This window comes from Choloepus didactylus, chromosome 5 (assembly GCF_015220235.1).
Source record: "Choloepus didactylus isolate mChoDid1 chromosome 5, mChoDid1.pri, whole genome shotgun sequence".
Taxonomy (NCBI): Eukaryota; Metazoa; Chordata; class Mammalia; order Pilosa; family Megalonychidae; genus Choloepus; species Choloepus didactylus.
The window spans coordinates 58,510,379-58,532,938 of NC_051311.1; the positions used below are offsets into that span (position 1 = coordinate 58,510,379).

The 22,560-nt window shown below is 37.3% G+C and overlaps 1 protein-coding gene across 6 annotated transcripts in view; it reads right to left on the reverse strand.

The window, feature by feature from the left end:
• The window catches only part of EXOC4 (exocyst complex component 4), a 953,704-nt gene that overhangs the window by 926,460 nt on the left and 4,684 nt on the right, over positions 1-22,560 (reverse strand). For 5 of the 6 annotated variants that reach the window (XM_037836132.1, XM_037836135.1, XM_037836134.1 and 2 more), the window contains exon 2: positions 6,960-7,149. In XM_037836132.1, coding sequence (XP_037692060.1) covers positions 6,960-7,149 — 190 coding nt within the window. Of the gene's footprint in view, positions 1-6,959; positions 7,150-22,560 lie in introns of those variants that run through there. The other variant, XM_037836133.1, reaches the window with a different exon arrangement.

Sequence of the window (22,560 nt, forward strand, 5' to 3'; positions counted from 1 at the left end):
ATATGAAAAACCCACAGCCAGCATAGTACTCAATGGTGAGAGACTGAAAGCCTTCCCTCTAAGATCAGGAACAAGACAAGGATGCCCGCTGTCACCACTGTTATTCAACATTGTGCTGGAAGTGCTAGCCAGGGCAATCCGGCAAGACAAAGAAATAAAAGGCATCCAAATTGGAAAAGAAGAAGTAAAACTGTCATTGTTTGCAGATGATATGATCTTATATCTAGAAAACCCTGAGAAATCAACGATACACCTACTAGAGCTAATAAACAAATTTAGCAAAGTAGCGGGATACAAGATTAATGCTCATAAGTCAGTAATGTTTCTATATGCTAGAAATGAACAAACTGAAGAGACACTCAAGAAAAAGATACCATTTTCAATAGCAACTAAAAAAATCAAATACCTAGGAATCAACTTAACCAAAGATGTAAAAGACCTATACAAAGAAAACTACATAACTCTACTAAAAGAAATAGAAGGGGACCTTAAAAGATGGAAAAATATTCCATGTTCATGGATAGGAAGGCTAAATGTCATTAAGATGTCAATTCTACCCAAACTCATCTACAGATTCAATGCAATCCCAATCAAAATTCCAACAACCTACTTTGCAGACTTGGAAAAGCTAGTTATCAAATTTATTTGGAAAGGGAAGATGCCTCGAATTGCTAAAGACACTCTAAAAAAGAAAAACGAAGTGGGAGGACTTACACTCCCTGACTTTGAAGCTTATTATAAAGCCACAGTTGCCAAAACAGCATGGTACTGGCACAAAGATAGACATATAGATCAATGAAATCGAATTGAGAATTCAGAGATAGACCCTCAGATCTATGGCCGACTGATCTTTGATAAGGCCCCCAAAGTCACCGAACTGAGCCATAATGGTCTTTTCAACAAATGGGGCTGGGAGAGTTGGATATCCATATCCAAAAGAATGAAAGAGGACCCCTACCTCACCCCCTACACAAAAATTAACTCAAAATGGACCAAAGATCTCAATATAAAAGAAAGTACCATAAAACTCCTAGAAGATAATGTAGGAAAACATCTTCAAGACCTTGTATTAGGAGGCCACTTCCTAGACTTTACACCCAAAGCACAAGCAACAAAAGAGAAAATAGATAAATGGGAACTCCTCAAGCTTAGAAGTTTCTGCACCTCAAAGGAATTTCTCAAAAAGGTAAAGAGGCAGCCAACTCAATGGGAAAAAATTTTTGGAAACCATGTATCTGACAAAAGACTGATATCTTGCATATACAAAGAAATCCTACAACTCAATGACAATAGTACAGACAGCCCAATTATAAAATGGGCAAAAGATATGAAAAGACAGTTCTCTGAAGAGGAAATACAAATGACCAAGAAACACATGAAAAAATGTTCATCTTCACTAGCTATTAGAGAGATGCAAATTAAGACCACAATGAGATACCATCTAACACCGGTTAGAATGGCTGCCATTAAACAAACAGGAAACTACAAATGCTGGAGGGGATGTGGAGAAATTGGAACTCTTATTCATTGTTGGTGGGACTGTATAATGGTTCAGCCACTCTGGAAGTCAGTCTGGCAGTTCCTTAGAAAACTAGATATAGAGCTACCATTCGATCCAGCGATTGCACTCCTCGGTATATACCCGGAAGATCGGAAAGCAGTGACACGAACAGATATCTGCACGCCAATGTTCATAGCAGCATTATTCACAATTGCCAAGAGATGGAAACAACCCAAATGTCCTTCAACAGATGAGTGGATAAATAAAATGTGGTATATACACACGATGGAATACTACGCGGCAGTAAGAAGGAATGATCTGGTGAAACATATGACAACATGGATGAACCTTGAAGACATAATGCTGAGCGAAATAAGCCAGGCACAAAAAGAGAAATATTATATGCTACCACTAATGTGAACTTTGAAAAATGTAAAACAAATGGTTTATAATGTAGAATGTAGGGGAACTAGCAGTAGAGAGCAATTAAGGAAGGGGGAACAATAATCCAGGAAGAACAGATAAGCTATTTAACGTTCTGGGGATGCCCAGAAATGACTATGGTCTGTTAATTTCTGATGGTTGTAGTAGGAACAAGTTCACTGAAATGTTGCTATATTATGTAACTTTCTTGGGGTAAAGTAGGAACATGTTGGAAGTTAAGCAGTTATCTTAGGTTAGTTGTCTTTTTCTTACTCCCTTGCTATGGTCTCTTTGAAATGCTCTTTTATTGTATGTTTGTTTTCCTTTTAACTTTTTTTTTCATACAGGTGATTTGAAAAAAGAAGGGAAAGTTAAAAAAAAAAAAAAAAAAAAAAAAAAAAGAAAAAAGACAAACAAGGGGGAAAAAAAAAAAAAAAAAAAGATGTAGTGCCCCCTTGAGGAGCCTGTGGAGAATGCAGGGGTATTCGCCTACCCCACCTCCATGGTTGCTAACATGACCACAGACATAGGGGACTGGTGGTTTGATGGGTTGAGCCCTCTACCATAAGTTTTACCCTTGGGAAGACGGTTGCTGCAAAGGAGAGGCTAGGCCTCCCTGTATCTGTGCCTAAGAGTCTCCTCCTGAATGCCTCTTTGTTGCTCAGATGTGGCCCTCTCTCTCTGGCTAAGCCAACTTGAAAGGTGAAATCACTGCCCTCCCCCCTACGTGGGATCAGACACCCAGGGAAGTGAATCTCCCTGGCAACGTGGAATATGACTCCCAGGGAGGAATGTAGACCTGGCACCGTGGGACGGAGAACATCTTCTTGACCAAAAGGGGGATGTGAAAGGAAATGAAATAAGCTTCAGTGGCAGAGAGATTCCAAAAGGAGCCGAGAGGTCACTCTGGTGGGCACTCTTATGCACACTTTAGACAACCCTTTTTAGGTTCTAAAGAATTGGGGTAGCTGGTGGTGGATACCTGAAACTATCAAACTACAACCCAGAACCCATGAATCTCGAAGACAGTTGTATAAAAATGTAGCTTATGAGGGGTGACAATGGGATTGGGAAAGCCATAAGGACCAAACACCACTTTGACTAGTTTATGGATGGACGTGTAGAAAAGTAGGGGAGGGAAACAGACAGACAAAGGTACCCAGTGTTCTTTTTTACTTCAATTGCTCTTTTTCACTCTAATTATTATTCTTGTTATTTTTGTGTGTGTGCTAATGAAGGTGTCAGGGATTGATTTAGGTGATGAATGTACAACTATGTAATGGTACTGTAAACAATCGAAAGTACAATTTGTTTTGTATGACTGCGTGGTATGTGAATATATCTCAATAAAATGATGATTTAAAAAAAAAAAAAAAAAAAAAAAAGAATACATATCAAATATAAATCAAACTTAAAAAAAAAAAAAAAAAAAAAAAAATCATATGTCAACAGCATTCTTGGAAGGAGAATTTAGGTATCTGCTTACCAAATCTTAACATAAGGTCAAGGGGACAGGAAATAAAGCATGTGAAAAAGCAGTAAGTACAGCTACTACTGGACAGATACAGTCCGAGTCCCCTAACCAATTTAACAATACAGGTAGTAGATATCAACTATAATCTGTGCAGCCCTCAATCTCCATGGAGGTGCTTCAGGGGCAGCCACGGGGGCAAAGAAGGGAACCAAGCATGAGGCTTGGGACCTCTCACCCCAATACCAAACAAGTAGAGAGCACCGCCTTTCTTATTGTTTGGTATGTGGAGGTTCTGCAAAAATCTCATTTAAAAAATGTGTGTGTACAGATGTGTGAATGTGTGTATATTTCTGCTGCTTAAAAAAAAAGTCTGAAAATCAGCAGCAATGCTGTCGAGTCAGGGAGAACAAGGCTAAAATTTTAAATTTGTTGAGTGAGGAACTGACATAATCTTGCCTCGTAAACAATCAATGCTCAGTTAAGTGGTAGCAATTATTGCTACTTATCAAAGAGTAGTCCTAAAAGGTATTAAGAGTGGCCCTCAAAATACACAGCCAAGAGCCATATAAACTATGATGTGACAATACATAACCCTTATTTGATGAGTTCATCCCATGACCATATGTACATACTCCTTAAAAATCCATTTTATCCTTTAGGCACTAAAGGAATGGTATCTAGGAACTACGAGCTTTTAAGAACCTATTACGCAGTGGCAGAGAGATTCCAAAAGGAGCCGAGAGGTCACTCTGGTGGGCACTCTTATGCACACTTTAGACAACCCTTTTTAGGTTCTAAAGAATTGGGGTAGCTGGTGGTGGATACCTGAAACTATCAAACTACAACCCAGAACCCATGAATCTCGAAGACAGTTGTATAAAAATGAAGCTTATGAGGGGTGATAATGGGATTGGGAAAGCCATAAGGACCAAACACCACTTTGTCTAGTTTATGGATGGATGTGTAGAAAAGTAGGGGAAGGAAACAAACAGACAAAGGTACCCAGTGTTCTTTTTTACTTCAATTGCTCTTTTTCACTCTAATTATTATTCTTGTTATTTTTGTGTGTGTGCTAATGAAGGTGTCAGGGATTGATTTAGGTGATGAATGTACAACTATGTAATGGTACTGTAAACAATCGAAAGTACAATTTGTTTTGTATGACTGCGTGGTATGTGAATATATCTCAATAAAATTATTTTTTAAAAAAAAAAAAAAAAAAAAAAAAAAAAGAACCTATTACGAACACCAGAAATAAAGGCAAACACTTTAATGCCTCACCAATATGGACTAACTACAATGTGTAAACTCAGAATTGAATCTTAGAACATAGCCTAACATGGACATAATTATTGTAATAGTCCCTAGATTGTAAGCTCTTACAGCAGTTAACTCTATCTCTGAATTGTAAGGCCTATCTCTAAGCTTTGAGATGTTGATCCCCTAGCGTATAACCTGATTGGTCTCCGGAACAATGCATATCTCTGAGACACCTGAAACTCAGAGCTAGAGCTCGGTAGATATGAATGTCAGTATTAGTGCATACAGCCACTGTCAAAAAAAAAAAAAAAAAAAAAAAAAAAGCTGAAGAAGAGCCCAGACTTCAATTAGTGATACGAATGAAGCAGGTCTGCTTAAGACCAGGGCAAGCCAGGCCAAAGGGTAAAGGTTGAAACTGACTGTGTTTTAAAATTTCAACTTCCGTATGAGACCAAGCGAAGAGATATCTATTTGGTACAGGATCTAAATTTTCTAAACGGTACAACTCTACGGTCAATTTGTTCAAACACCACAATTGCATGGAAATTTGAATAGGAAGTGAGATACAATAGGTTAGTACAGGCTGGAGTGAAATAGTGACACATCCCAGAGTAATTCGGGCAGATAATAAAAAATATATTTACAGCCTTCCCCTCCCCAGCCCCGAGGATCTGGGGGAAAGTGTGGATGTGTTGGACATCCTCACCTGGACTGGTGTTGATGTTGTCACAAACACTGGGACTGGTGGTTTGATGTGCTGAGCCCTCGATCATGGGACTTGCCCTCATGAAGCTCGTTACTGCAAAGGAAAGGCTAAACTTGCATATAATTGTGCCTAAGAGTCTCCCCTGAGTACCTCTTTGTTGCTCAGATGTGGCCCTCTCTCTCCCTAACTGAGCCATCTCAACAGGTGAACTTGCTGCCCTCCCCACTACGTGGGACCCGACTCCCAGGGTTGTAAATCTCCCTGGCAATGCAGAATATGACTCCTGGGGATGAATGTGGACCCAGCATCGTGGGACTGAGAGTATCTTCTTGACCAAAAGGGGGATGCAAAATGAGACGAAATAGTTTCAGTGGCTGAGAGATTTCAAATGGAGTCGAGAGGTCGCTCTGGTGGACATTCTTATGCACTATATAGATAACATGTCTTAGTTTTAATGCATTGGAATAGCTAGAAGTAAATACCTGAAACTACCAAACTCCAACCCAGCAGTCTGGACTCCTGAAGACAATTACATAATAATGTAGATTATAAGGGGTGACAGTGTGATTGTGAAGACCTTGTGGATCACACCCCCTTTATCTAGTGTATGGATGAGTAGAAAAATGGGGATAAAAACTAAAGGACAAATGGGATGGGATGGGGGGATGATTTGGGTGTTCTTTTTTCACTTTTATTTTTTATTCTGGTTCTGGTTCTTTCTGATGTAAGGAAAATGTTCAGAGATAGATTGTGGTGATGAACGCATAACTATGTTATCATACTGTGGACAGTGGATTGTATACCATGGATGATTGTATGGTGTGCGAATGTATTTCAATAAAACTGAATTTAATGAAAAAAAAAAGAACCTATTACGAGAAGAAGAGAGTGAAAGAAAATAAAGAGAGAGGGAAAAAGAGAAGTATGAGAATGAAAAAGAACGAAAGATAAAGGAAATAGCTCCAAAATATGACAAGAAAACTACAAAATAAAAATTAATATGCCAGTACTAAAGCATGATATTCAAGATTTTGGGGATTCAAAACCATTTCATTATACTTGAAAATCATTTGTAGGTTAAATTTTCTTCACTTCACAAAAATTACCAAAAATGTACAATGATTGCAGAGAAATCACAACTAACATAATTAGGTGAGCTACATAAACACATACAAATATGCACATATATACCCACATACACATGAAATGTGTGATATGAGCACATGGAATACATTTTATATAATGTTTTAGGACCCTCTAATAGTAAGAGGGCCTAGAATCTCAAGCTCTCTTCTTTGGTTTAGATTCCTCTCAGCATTCCTCAAGTGGAAGCCAACTTCCAAGCGTCATTTTCACACTGCAGTGAGAAGTAAAGGTAGAAACCGAAGGACAAGACATAGGGGAGGGAAGAAGCTACCCCAGAAAGCCATATGTGATCCTCTTCAGCCATGCTTTCCACACAGCTGAAAACCCTGGAAAAGGTGATTATAAACTGCTCATCAGGGACCATTAGCCACTACCACAGTGCCTTTCCAAGACACAACACCTGCACTAAAGGAAGGCACTTCGATCGCCATACAAGAAGGGATGCTTACCTGCTTTATTTTATTTCGTGAGTTGGTAATGCGCTCTGTGATGCTCTGGTATGTGCGAATCGCTGTTGTCAATTCTGTATAGTGCTGCACAATCAATTCATCCAAGTCACGGTCACACTTCTCATAGGCTTCTTCAAGGCGACCCTTCTCATTTTCTCTGTCTTCAACGTCATCACTGGTAGACAGAGTCCTGGTAAAGACAGAGAATATATCAACCTGAGTAAAACTTAAAAGAAAAAGCAAAAGAATGATGAGTTAGTCAGTATCTTAGCACATTTATCTTACAACAGAAAAATGTGGACATTTATCTTACTAACAGAAAACGTGGACCACCTTCCAGTTGGTGTCCTATCCAAGGAGTCTCTCCTCCTCACTTTTTTCCTTGTCACTGGAACTGCTTTTAATCAGATGGCAGGCAGCCATGAACTTTGTGAGAGGCTGGGCACCTGATTTGTCTAAGTGAATCCTCATCATTCCTAGTAATTCCAATCCCCTTACCAGTGGCTTTCCCAATCTCAACGGGAAAACTCAATGAGACCTGAATTTTCTTGCAAGGATAGTAACAGGAAACAGATCCCCTGTCCTTGTAACAGATATTATTATATTGTCATCCAAAGCTGAGATACTCAAACACTTCAGCCATCTGACAACCATGGAAGGGAAAACCCAGAGAAATGCCAAGCTCCAGCTTTATATCATTGTGCCACCAAAGCAGCCAACCCTGCAGCTGTCTTACCTCAGGGTTTCTTGTTAGGGAAGATAATAAATATCCATTGTTTAAGCCACTTTCTCTTATATGTAGCTGAAAGAGTACTAACTGAAAACATCATGCACTGAGGAAGCACCTTTCAAAGAGCTCATTTGAATGACCTGAATTTGGTACAGAGCACCCAACAACCTGGAAATAAGGTCACGTAAACTCTAAAATCGATTACAACAGCAATAATCTAAGCTATACTACAAGACAGTCCTGGCATTTGCTAGTCTTTCAACAGACTAGATTCAACTAACAAGATTGATATGAATCAACAATAAGCAGGGAATGAGGTAGATACACTTAGTAAAAATCTTTCAGTAACTTAGTTTGATACATGGGCTGCAGATCCTTGTTTCCTCTATTATCTTTCTTGGATTTTTTTTTTTTTTAATTTCATGTTATAATCAGTAACAAAGAAACTTTTTCCTCTTATCTGTAGGCTGTGGTAATTTAGTTTCATTAAATTCCCTTAGATTTGTCAGTTTATACATTCAGCCTACTTTATTTTATTTATCTTTTCTAATTTGGGGAGGGGGTATTTTAGGCTCTCAATGATAGATGTAATCAATCATAAGTTCACCATTAGAACTGCTTTCAGAGATGGTCTGTCAGCAAATCAATCACATATTCACCTCTACATATTTGCAAGCAAAATACTGTACAACAGTCTCCTCCAAACTGTCACTTAGAGCAAAGGATCTTAATTCATGAGCCACATAATAAGTAAAACTTCTTTTTCAATCTAGGGAGAAATCCAGCAGACTAGTCTTGAACTGCAATCTATCCTCCAAAAAAGAATTTTGCAAATGGGTTATGGAGGTCAAGAAACCAGGTATAGAGTGAAATGTGGGGATAGGGGTGGAGAAAGAAATGTAAGAAGAAAAGGCAAAAACCCTCTAAGGACAGCATGGTAAACTGCAGAAAACAACAGACTGGGAACCACAGGACTTCAGTTAAGGCCTTTACCATACCAGACCTTCTGTTTACTCATCAGTAAACTGGTGATCCTAAACTAGATTATCTCCAAGATTACTTTCAGATAGAGAATGTCATACAAATGTCTGACTATTAAAATTAAGTCAGAGTGAAGAACTTTGGGGAAATTTGGTTTCAAAGATAAAGATACCAAGATTACTTGCAAAATTTGGGTAATTGTTTCTATGATGCATAACTTTGCTCTTTAAATCTGAAATCTTGCAGGCTTCTCATCTAAAGTAAAGCAAAATCAGAAAATGCCTTCCATTTATCAACAGTCCCAAAGGGAATACTTCTTGGATATTTAACTCTATTATTTCTCCTTGTAACAATAGACATACAAAGAACTTTCAAAGCCTTACTGAATCAGTTTGCCCATCTTTACAATGCTTTGCATGACTTCCTTTCCACCATCACTTGTGGAAACATGCCACACATCTCATGTTGTTTGTTAACCACTGGAATTGCCATTAAGAAAAATGTCAGGCCCGGAGAGAACACCTCCAGCATCAGCTGTCACTGTAACACATCACTGGAGTACTTATTATAAGTTAAGTTATTTAGGAAATCAAAAGGATTACTAAAATGAAGGTTAGAGAGTAAATTGGGTCTCTAAGGGTTTTTAGCTCACATTTTCATTTTTAGAAAAAATATTTATATAAGGAAATGTCCTGTGCTAGGTTTGCCCATTTGAAATTCATTCTCTTGATGTAAATTGGACTGAATGACATTTTACCTTTAGTCAAAACCACTTTCATTCTAAAACTCTGAGAGTACAAAAGCATTAAAGGTTTTTCTTTAATTAAAGAAAGGAAAGCAACATGGAAAATGATAATTACAGTCACTAACATTTAAGGAACCACAAATATTTACTGGATGCTGCACACTTTATAGAGTATATGTTTAATCCTCGTAACAAACCTTTTGGAGGGGGGTCTATTATTATTCTCCTCCCTCCCCCACTTAACAGTTGATTGCAGCTGAGATTTGAAGAGGTTATATTAATTTGCCCCACCTCACTCAATGTGGGTAAATGATAGTACAGTGATTCAAGACCCAGGTCTAACTGTTTTCAGATTATGTTCTTAATTGCTCCAGTTATGGGATCTGCAGTTAAAATCCTGGCTCCATCATTTACTGCTTATATGACCTTGGTAACTGCACCCCATTTTGCTCATCTATAGGTTGAAGATCATAAGTATACCTACTTAATAGGATTGTTAGTGAGAATTAAATGAAATAAAACAAGCCCAACACTCAACAAATATTGTCAGCTATCCCCGTTGTAGTGGTTGTAATAATAGTAATAGTAGCAGCAGCAGCAGTTAGAGGCAGTAATATTTTTCCACAACATAATGGAAAGGAAATCCTCGGCAGACAAAGGTTCAAATTCCAACGCCTCCACTTACTAGATCATTTGGCCTTGGGCATGAGATCTAACCTCTCTGATTCTCATTTTATTCCTTCTTAATGTCAAGAATTGTGAAGGGTCTGAGATTTTATCCTACTTGCAAGCTAACAAGTTAGCTTGCCACAATTTCCTAGATGCTGGTAGAAGACACAAGACTCCTGGGCCAGAGAGAAAGGACTTTGGTGCTCACAACACAGGAAGCAGCATGAGCATGAGGATATTTACACTCGTCTCCTTTGCCCCGATGGGCCCGAATGGGTGGCTACTGGAGAGGAACCTTGAGCTTAAAACCTGAATTTTTTATACTGGGCAATAAGCATGCCTGCTCTTTGCTCCAAAGAGACAGACTATTTCTATCTTCCCAGGCTGTGGGCTAAATAACCAACCTTGAAAAGATAGTCTGTAACAAAAGGCAGTCAGTGCTCCACACACAAGAACTTCAGATACACAAGAGACCCAGGAAAATTGTCTCCCAACCTAATTCATTGGATTCCTTCAAGGACTGACTGATAGCATTTGTGCCAAGCAATAAAAGGCAGTAAAGATTCATTTCCAGCCTCTGCTTTGTTTTTTAGCAAAATGAGACCAGAAATACAGTGCATCACACAATAAATATTTGCAATATGAATGAATGATAGACCATAAAGCATAAAACAACACACTAATTCTAAGCAGAAAGTTCCCACTCATACTACCAAAAACCAGAAGAGTCAGCAGATTTCCATTTAGGATTATTCTACTTTAAGCTTGTCAGCTGACCAGAACTGACAGCAATGTAGAAAAGAATACCTGTCATCTAGCTCACCCCACCACCCAGGTCAGGAACCTCTCCTAAGCCTCTGTGTGATGCAAAGCTCACTAGCTCACAAAGCAATTCACTGCAATGCTGAGCAGCCCTACTTGTTACAAAGCCTTTCAACAAAATAAAATAAATTCAGCCTCTTTATAATTTCTACCCATTGATCTTAGTTCCACCTTTTTCAGCAACACAAAATAAATCTATTCTCTCTTCCATAAAATTACCCTTTAAATGGTAAAACACTCTCAATACTTTCTTTCTCAGGTTAGCCACCCCCAATTTTTTCAACTGTTTCTTCCACAACATGGTTTCTGAGCAGCCCACCATCCTTGTTGCTATCCTCTGAAGCCCTCTCAAAACTAGATTACACTTACTTAGAATTTACTATGTGCCAGGCATTAATCTAAAAGAGTTAAGCTTAATAATTCATTTATTCCTGATAACAACCCTGTGAGGTAGGTGCCGTTATTATCCATCTTTTTACAGATAAGAAACTGAGCTGTATGCTCAAGGCACACTGTTCTTAAGTAGAGCCAGGCCTCAAACATGAACCGTCTGGCTCCAGGTTCTGGCTCTTGACTGCTTCCGCATCCTGCCTCTCCAGATGTGGTGCTCAGAACTGAACACAATATATTCCTAATAAGGTGTGACCTGTCCAAACAGAGGGAGGCTTTTATACCCCATAATCTAGCCTTAGTTGGATTTTTTTAAATATTGAGTCCAAAAATTATCCAAGATCCCTTTGATAGTATGCTGAACACCCAGCTCTCATCCATCCTCACCTTGAGAAATTTTAAAACTAAATGCAGAGATTCACACACATCCTCGTGTCCTACATTTTGGGCAGGGGAGGTGGAAGTGAGGCAAAGAATATAAATTACTGAGTGCCAGTAATATGCCCTAAAATGCAGTCATTATTTTATATACATATTCTAAGACAATCCTGGCAAGAATCTAGTGAGGTAAGTAGTATCTTTATTTTTTAAAAAAATAAGTAAACAGAAACTCAGAGAGGTAAAGTAACTTGCACACACATACACACACACAGAGCTAAGAAGTATCAGAAATGCAATTAAAACCAAGTATACTTGACTCCAAAGCTCATGCTCTTTCTACGATACATGTTGGGAAATTCTACCCCTCCTGCTTTCAACTCTTGAGCTGCAGGACTGCCACCCTAAACAAGCTACAACTCATAAGTAAGGAGAACAGTAGACAGCTAGAGATGTAAACAGAGCACTAAGCAGCATTTTTGGTAGTAACATTCTTGAATCTGGCCAAAACATGAGCAGAGGATAAACAACTGAAGTTGCTACCCCGAAACATATTTAAATTACTAAATCACTCTTTTGCTTTTTTTCCATTCCCATCCCCAAACCACCATGATTTACAAACTATGGTCAAGATCATGGAGGAACATAAAAAAGTAAACTACATTCTAGTAAACTAGAGTAAACACAGAGACATTTCTGGGTCACTAAGAATTTTTCAGTAAGACATCCCTGGTATTTTACATGATGAATTACATCTCTAACCATGAGTAATTAATCCCCACGGAGGAATTAATATATCTAATGGGCTCCAAGACCCATGGTACACATATTAAGTTACTGTTAATAGCACCTGAAAGGAACAGGTATGTTATAAGTTTCTAGTGAATTCATAGTCATCAACTCTAAGCCCTATATGCAAGCATAAAAACCCAGGGTAAATAACTGGAGAAATAAAACTGAATATGACAGTTTCCTGTCTGTATACCAACTTCTGAATTTCAGTGTACCCAGTCAATTATTTTGACAGGAAAATAACTAGTCACTGCCATTGGTCCTTCTATACAGCAATTCTGCTTTCACTTTGGACTTAATAGAGTAATGGAGCCCAAACAGGAGAAAATACATCAAGTTGATATTATTCTTTAAAAAGACAAAAGGAAGATTAAATAAAAGAAAAAAGGCACCTATGAAAATAAAGTTAGTCACCAAAAGCTGACCTCAAGAGAATACAAAAAGAAAAAAGAATAACACCATTAAGAATACACCAGAAAAATTTCTTGGCTATCCTAATGAAATCAAGAGTCATCCCTGTAAACAGTAAAGGAGCACAGGCTCTGAAATCTTAAAAACCCAGATTCAAATGATGGCTCTGCAACTTTTGAGCTATTTGACCTTGAACCATTCACTTAACCTCTCTGGGTCTATTTCTTTCCTTGTAAAACAGGGAAGATAGTAAAAGTACCTGCCTCACCAGGTTCTTGTGAGGGTTCAAGAGGTATGTAAATGTGCTTTGTAAAACAGGAAGTGCAATAGAAGTGTTGGTTGATATATTAATAAGAACAAAATAAATAATCTGTGAATCACATTATTAGCCCAAATCCCCTAAAACTTCCCCAATTCTAAAGTTCCTGAGAATATTTATGATCTGGGATCAGACCTACTTTATATTCCTACAGTGCCTGGTACCTTAAAAATTTAGTAAATGCTAAATAATGAGCAGTGGCAATGTGCAGGCCTGAAGATGTCAAGGACAGCTCCCTGCCTTGAGAACAAATTGTAACTAAATTATCTCACACAAAGAAATGCCTTGTTCAAAAAGCTCTATGAAAGGACAAACAATGGCTACGATGACCCTATTTAATTCATTTATTCATTCAACAAATATTTATTAAGCACCTATTACATACCAGGCAAAGCTCTAAGTGACTGGAGATACAGCAGTGAACAAAACCAATTCCTCCCTCAAGAAGCTTACATTATGGTGGGGAACAGGCAATAAAACAAATAATTAAGCATATCGCATATGTACCTTGAGGAAGGGATGAGTAATAACTACAGAAAAAATAAGGCAGGGTAGGGGGATGAGGACTATTTTCCATACAGAGGCAGGGAGGCCAGGGAAGGCCTCTCTGATAAAGAAGACATTTGAATAGAGTTTTATAGGAAGTGGGGGAGAGAGACAGGCCATAATCTGGGGGAAGATGATTCCAGATAGAACAGAAGACACAGAGGCCCTGAGACAGGAGCATGTTTGGCCTGTTCAAGGAACAAGGAATCACAAGGAGGCCAATGTGGTTTTAGAGAAGAGAACAAGGGCGACAGTGATAGGAGACAGGTCAGAGAAGCAGGGAACCAGATTACAAACAGCTTTTAGGGCTTGTTTTGCGACACCACTGAAGAAGAGAATGAATGGTCAATGAATGGTTAAAGAAGAAAGAGAGCTCTGTTGCTGCTTTAAAAGGATCAGTGTGGCTACTAACAAACTCTAGTGCTTCCCAGAAGGTCTTCCATGATTCCTAAACCTCAGCAATTTTTTTTATTCAATTTTACTGAGATATATTCACATACCATGCAGTCACGCAAAGTGTACAATCAGTTGTTCACAGTACCATTATATAGTTGTGCATTCATCACAAAAAACTAATTTTTGCACTGGACAAAAGGAAGTGTGATCCACATGGCTTTCCCAATCACATTGTCACCCCTTCATAAGCTACATTGTTATACAATCATCTTCAAGATTCAAGGGTTCTCGGTTGTAGTTTGATAGTTTCAGGTATTTACTGCTAGCTATTCCAATTCATTAGAACCTAAAAAGGATAACCCGCAGCAATTTTAAATCTATTTCTTCTCAACCCAGTATTTAATGGTGGGAGCAAAAATAAAATTCTCTGATTAACAATATTTACATTCAAGTTTCATTTTAATTATACCTTACCTCTTACCAAAAAGATCTGAGATGTAGATATAAGAATGTAGATAACAAAAAGTAAAATACAAATGAAAAGTTAGGGCTTAAGAGATCCAGGTCAAAACAATGCTACATAAAAGTAAAACACAAAAATGCAGATCACAGGGGAAAAGAGGAAGCATAGGTGATATGAAATAAGCCCCAAATTTAACTGAGATTCCTGGCAGCCAAGGCAAAAAGGGAAACATAGCCAGTTATATAACTGTCTTATAAAAAAGATAAGATTCTAGTTCCTCTGAGGAAATAAACTTGAAAGAGCCCTAAATTCTAAAATAAATTGTTCACTTAATACAGTGAACAATGTCCCAAACTATCTTCTCATAGCAGATAAAGTAATGAATTTTACCTGGCCATTTCTTACAGCATCTTCAAGCACATAACATTAAAATACAACTCAGGCATGGAGATTTTGAAAGACTGCATACAGTGCAAGTATGAAACTTTCCAACAATCCAGTTTAATCCAAGAGTAGAACGTAGGAAAGTGATAGGACTAAACGGATCAAATGATGTTTCATAAATCCCCTCCTCTAAGCAAGACCTTTAACAGCTCAATCAGACCAGCCAACAGTTCTCTGAAGAAAGTCTATAGGATCAGTATTCGGTATTAGAAAGTGAGAACAGATTATTAAATAGCATAAGCCAGAAAAGCATGTAGTAAGGTTGTCAACCAAATGTGAAAAATTAAGACCCTGACCAGGGCTCTCATCTGAACCTCAAGACTACTTATAGCTGATACCAGACTATCTTTCTGGACACAAGTTTAGGGTATTTTAACAAAGGAATGAGTCTCCAGAATGTCATTCTATAAAGCCAAGCAGTATTATTTTGGCTGGGTCAATTCTCAAAGCAGATGTTATCAGCAACATTCCTTAGCCGTAAGCAACAGAGAATCTTGGCAAATCCACAAGTATTAGCTGCCTAATATACCCCAGATAACTAAACTAACAAACCTGCTATAAGAAACATTTAAATTAATACACCTGAATTTTGGGAACATCTGCAGAACAATTAGCATTATCATGCTTTCTGAAAACAGTTAATAGGCTTAATTGTCTACTAAGGGTGTTCCTGGTTGGCAACCAGTGACCTCTCCTCCAGGAATAATAAAGATTAACAAAATAATTAATGGAAATCCCTTCAAGCAACTCAGAAAAACTAATTACAGTAAGGCTGCACATTTCCAAAAATCATTTACCAGAAAGCTACAGCTTTATGAAGCACAATCTACAATAAGACTCAAATCCCCTCAGTGACTCCGAATCTGAAAAGTACTCAAACGGGATGTCACAAAGTCCCTTCCCATTTTACTCATCAAGGACCTAGACCTCTCAATCAGTCTTCTCTTCTCTTTTATTACAACAATTCCAACAAATTTTAAAAATGGCATAATGGAAAGAGCACTAGACAGAGAGTCTTCTTTATATGTTCATAAAACATTCTAGCCCATATGAGCATAAAGAAAAACTAAGCATTTTGAAACTCAACAAATGCTTAAGAGTTAACTGGTTTCAAAACCTAACCTCACCATAAGAAAAAAATAATACCTCACTGATCTCTCAAGAACATAATAGTCCTTCTTTTTATTACATCGTTCCTAACACAAAGAGAAAGCATCTAGAGCTGACATGAATCTTCAAAACAAGACTCCTATTTTCTTTCCCAAAATGCTTTTAACCAGAAGATATTAGGCTATATTATTAGACCTATTTAGCCCATATTTCAAAGTGTGAGTCAAATTTTCTTTTCCTTTAAAATACCTAACAACCAATCTCAGAAACACCTGTCAGCAACATAGCCCTATCATGTCTACAGGGGAACAAAAGACAGTTTTAAGTTTAAGTTGAGTAAAAGCACAAACTGAAGAGAAAGAAAATAGATGGCTAACAATATAAGCACTAACTAAACAAGGTGAGAAGTAGGTCTTCCAAGCCTATTATACTAAGCAGAGTACCTTGTATATGAATAGTCTACAAATGTCTCCAGTGAATTACAAAATGAGACCCTCATCATAATTCTAACTTTGAGTAAAGAATTGCACATTAAAGAAATGTTCGAGAAGCGTATCACAACGTAATCGCACAAGATATGGTTGCACTCAAAGCATAACCAAATCGTCACTACACTTTTAAATCAGATTTTATTATATTCAATTATACTTTGTGATTGCTTGTTTCTTAATGCTGTCTTACTAGATCCCACAAAACACAAGATAATCCCATCCCAAATGATAGCAATTCCTCTGAAAAAGTATTTCAATGCATTAAAACAGCATCTCAATTTAGTACAGAGTGATTCATTTAATATCAAGTGACAGTAAACAATGTGCTTTAATGTCAATTGAAAAATCCTTGGTGTCTTGCTTCGGACAGCACTTAGAGCCAATTACTACAACCAACACATGCAGTTTTTCAATATTACAGTTAACTCATTAATACAGAACACTTCTGGGGATCAAAAGTTATAAATTTTTTTCTTTATTTGAAGTTGTGGATTTACAGAACACTCATGCATAAAACACAAGATTCCCATATACCACCCCAACAGTAACACCTTGTACTGGTGTGGAACATTTGTTACAATTGATGACAGCACATTTTTATAATTGTACTATTAACTATAATCCATGCTTTAACTTAAGGTTCACAAGATATACATTTTTAGCCAAGAAAGAAGGCCATTATCTAAAATTAAATATGTCCCAATGAGGCATAAGACTGAGTCCCAGAGTTGACAAACTCAAATTAAAATCTCCCTCCTACTCTTACCAGACTCTACCTCTTTTCCTATTTCCAATTTAAGCCCCACGTTCTCCTTAAAGCATTGTCCAGTGATCTCATTTTTCAACTCCAGTCATGTATTTTTTGATTCTACAACACATTATAGCATTTAATAATTTCAAAGGTGCATACTATATTCTAATTCAGTTTCTGGCAAGTTCCTGAGAAATGATACTTTACAAGATATTAATAGTTGTTATGTGGTCAAATAAACTGTGGAGACTCTGGGTTACACAAACTAGAGCAGGTTTCTTAACTTCAGGACATCCTAAGACTTTAATATGCTAATGTACAAAGCGCCTGGGGCAGGAAGGGTATCAGGGTGGGAACACAGACAGGACATGAATAATATATTATGAAGCATTTCGGAAAGGTATTAACCTACAGGTTAATATATTGTGTCCCCCCCCCCAACATACATACATATTCCAATCTTGTTTCATTTGTATCACCACTGACTCCAACCCCTTCCCCATCATTGTGAAGCAAATCCCAGATATTATATCATTTTGTTGGTATACATTTCAATCCATATCTCTTTAAGATTCTCTTTTATTTCAACACAGCCATAAAAACATTACCTTAGCTCAAAATAATTTAACAATTCTGATTGGTTCATGTTTTATTTCTCAACTAAATTATGTTCTAAGGGTTACTCAACTTTAAGGTGCATTAGAATAATTTGGGAATCTTGCTAAAATACAGATTCAGGTCAGGTGGTGCCAGAGATTCTGCACTTCTAATAAAGCTCTTGAGTGATACGTTGAGTAGCAAAATAATGTCTCCCAAATTGCCAGCACAATGATAGGCACCAAGTTTTAGGTGGAAAAATACCTTTTGAATCATATCCCACTTTCTTTTTTGCAAGGGCTTTATAAATATTTTTAAAGAATAAATAAAAGTCAGAAAAAGTTCTCATAAAAACCTTGAGATATTTAATTTTCTTTTCATATCAGCCATGTCAAATATAACCCATGAATTTGTCCCTTATTACTTCCTGTTAAATTATGAGTTCCCATGTCATTCCATGTTAAATCCAAGCAGCACATAAAGGACTGGCTACTATAGGGACCAAGGTCATAACTTATTTCATGGCTTCAGAGCAAATGACAAAAATGTGATAAACAGCACAGTATAAAACAACAGGGTGCAGAGTTTGCTACTGGAACTGAAAAACGCAAGCACAGATTGACTACAGGCCAACAATTAACAATACTCCCACAAGCATTAAATAAATAAAAAGAGAAAAAAATTTTAAATCCATATTGAAAAAAGTAAAGAAATATATAAACAGATGTGCAATAGTTTTAAGGCATTTCTAATGAAAAGTTCCTGACAAAGTACTACAGGAAGTAAGGCATGTGTATGTGCATTAAGTCTATATAAATTCTTAAAAAAATTACATATTAATAATTAAACATATATTCTTTTATTTAAAGAATAAACACACAGATACATACTCTTTCCCATCCAAATATAGTTTTTCTTCTGTTTTCCGCAAGGAAGCACAGAACATTTAACAACATTTTGTGTCAGGAGGGAGATAGCCAGGGAGAAAGATAATGACTTTTTTAAAAAATTTTGTACCTTTCAAACTGTTTGAATTTTCTAAATTCAGTATTTTAAAATATTTTGTTTACAATTTTAGAAAATCACATGTACACATTTTTTTCAATGATAACAAGGATTATCCAGATAAAGAGATGGGCAGAGAGAAAAATATTCACCTTTAAAAAAAAAAAAAAATTAGAGCTTTTGTTTCAATTTTCTAAATATATATTTAAGTTTAGAAATTTAGAATTCAGAAGCCCTGTGGTTTGCTTTTGTAGTCTTCTTTTTTCAGTCTAATAAAAATTTTTATATTTTATGTGTTTATATTTTCTATTTTACGTCAACACATATATAAGCACACACACATTTAAATCTAGGTTCTTTAGCTATGACTCTCCGATTATTATTTAATTGCCATCTTAAATCAGCTGCACAAGATTTCCTGTTTATAAAGAGAACAGTCTGAATCAATCATTCATATCAACCTGGCAAGGATATTTCTGGTGAAAATTGATATTATATCCTCATTGCTATCTGGTTCAGTGATTAAAATTAAGTTTGCATACCATGAATACATGCAACTTTGAATAGGAGGTGAGATATGGAAGGTTTGTACAGGTTAGAGTGAAATACCAACACATCCCAAAGTAATTTGGGCAGAGAATAAAAATATACATGCAGGGCCCCCCTGAGGGGTTGGGGGAAGATGCGTAAGTGTTGGACTCCCTCACCTGGATTGTTGCTGATGTTCTCACAAACATTGAGCACTGGCGGTTTGATGTGCTGAGCCCTCTATCATGGGACCTGCCCTTATGAAGCTTGTTATTGCAGAGAGGCTAAACTTGCTTATAATTGTGCCTAAGAGTCTCCGAGTCTCCCCTTGAGTGCATCTTTGTTGCTCAGATGTGACCCTCTCTCTCTAACTAAGCCACCTTGGCAGGTGATCTCACTGCCCTGCCCCTTACGTGGGACCTGACTCCCAGGGGTGAAAATTTCCCTGGCAATGCAGGATATGACTCCCGGGGATGAATCTGGATCCAGCAGCGTGGGATTGAGAACATCCTCTTGACCAAAAGGGAGATGTGAAATGAAACAAAATAAAGCTTCAGTGGCTGAGAGACTTCAAATGGAGTCGAGAGGTCACTCTGGTGTACATCCTTATGCACTATATAGATAACACTTTTTAGGTTTTCATGTATTGGAATAGCGAAAAGTAAATAACTGAAACTATCAAATTCCAACCCAGTAGCCTTGACTCTTAAAGACGATTGTATAACAATGTAGCTTACAAGGGGTGATAGTGTGATTGTGAAAGCCTTGTGGATCGCACTCCCTTTATCCAGTGTATGGATGGACGAGTAGAAAAATGGGGACAAAAACTAAATGAAAAATAGGGTGGGATGGGGGGGTGATTTGGGTGTTCTTTTTTACTTTTATTTTTTATTCTTATTCTGATTCTTTCTGGTGTAAGGAAAATGTTCAAAAATAGATTGGGGCAATGAATGCATAACTATATGCTGGTACTGTGAACCGTTGATTGTACACCATAGACGACTGTATGGTAATTTAAAAAAAATGAAGTTTGTAACCAGAGAAGCTATAGATTCGGAAAGGGAGGAAATGAACACTTGAGTGCCTTCCACGTGCCAAGGGTTGTATTATTATCCAATTTTACATACGAGAAACCTAGTTTTAAGAAACTTGCCCAAAGTCACATAGCTGATACAGTTAAGTTTCTATTAACTATACCATACCACAAACTGCACCTCCCCACCAAATGTTTATCTACATCCACCCATAAGTAATGGCCTGAAAAAAACCTGACCTTACCATCCAATATTCAAACTACATGCCTCAAAGTCTTTAAGAAATTCCAAAATAAAAAATTACACATGAAGTTAGAAACCAAGACATAAGTTCACAGGAAATTCTATGTGTTCAGCCAGAAAATGGAAATTTTTTTGCCCTCTAAGTCAACATATACTGCTAGATATCCCTGGTTGTCCAGAAAGTTCATAAAGTGTTTAGTTTCCAGGTATTCTACCAGTAACATTCAAACAGCATGGTATCACTAATGCCATCACTACCCGGACAAAAAGAGAGCTGGAAAAACTAAAAATCATATGAGACAGGCTCAAACGAAAAGAGGAGGTGGTGCTAGAAAGAGCCTTAACACCTAAGGCAACTTCTAAGACTGCTCTGAACACAGTGAACACATTCCTTCCCTTCCACAACTCGTGTCACGGACCTCAAAGCTGTTTGTTCAAAGACTGGATCAAAGCCTGGAGCCCTTCAACAAAGTTTACTTTGAATTAAATACTGGGCTGACCAAAACAGACTCTGAGGAGGAAGAGAATTTAACAGGTGTCTACTTTAAAGGATTTTCTAAGTTTTTGAAATTCCAAATTCTAGGAAGACATAAAAGTTGATCATTAAAACACACACACACACACACACACACACACACACACACACAAAACCATGAGCCTTCAAACTACCTTGACATCTGTAACCAAAGTCTGTCTACAAAAGCTCTGTTACAAGGTTTCAATAAGGTCTCCTCTTGTCACAACCAAAGTTTGTCTTCCCAATTAAACAAGCTATTAAAGGCCAACTTAACAAGAAAAGAGAGACAACATTTAATCGGAAAGTGCATCACCTAAGAGTAAGCAGTAGACACATTTCCCAATTAAAATTGTGACAAGAGCTCACAAAAATAAAACAGTATCTCCAAAATGCCACCTTGCTTGTTTCTCACATAGAAAGACTGCCTCCACCAACTTCAGACCAAACAAAAGGTTAGAAGGGAAAAAACGAGAAAATTAAGAAAATTTTGTGGTCGTATACGTGTGTGTGTATGTCTGTTTAAAAAACCGTCCACCCAGTTAATTCCATTTTAAGGGACCACTGGCAAGACTTAAAACCAAAAGATCTACTAGCAGCACCCTCTGCCAGCCTAAGGGTTCTCTGGCATCAGACTAAATCCCAGGTATTGTCTGTTACTTCCCTCCACTGCTCCTCATCAAAGCTGCCTCACAGCCCAAGGATGGATCTCTTCTGAAAGAAGAGGGATTAACCCTTGAAATATTCAAATGTCCTAAAATAATTTAATTCAGTATTTTTCTAAGATTAAAAAATGTCTTTAATAAATCTCAAGGTCCTTAAAAAATATCCAGCTACCAAAATAGAGTACTTTCATTGCAACTACATTATACTTTGATTTTATATTATTTTGGATTTTAAATGCTTTTGAGGGATGTAAGACCACCAGCAAAACATAGTCATTATTTAACTATTTGGTACCATAGCTGGAAAGAGGGAAGAGATTTGTATATTCTCTATTTCTAAATCTACTCTGTCCTTAAGTCAAACCCTAATCCAACCTCCAGTATTCAAAAGTGACTGTAATAATAAATGTTCTTCCAACTATTAGGAACAGCATTAAAAAACAATAAAGACAGTTCCACTGCTAGGAAAATATCCCCAAAAGACTTGAAAACAGGAACTCAAACAGTTATTTCTAGACCATTGTTCTTAGCAGTATTGTTCTCAATAACCAAAAAGTGAAAGCAACCCAAGGGTCCA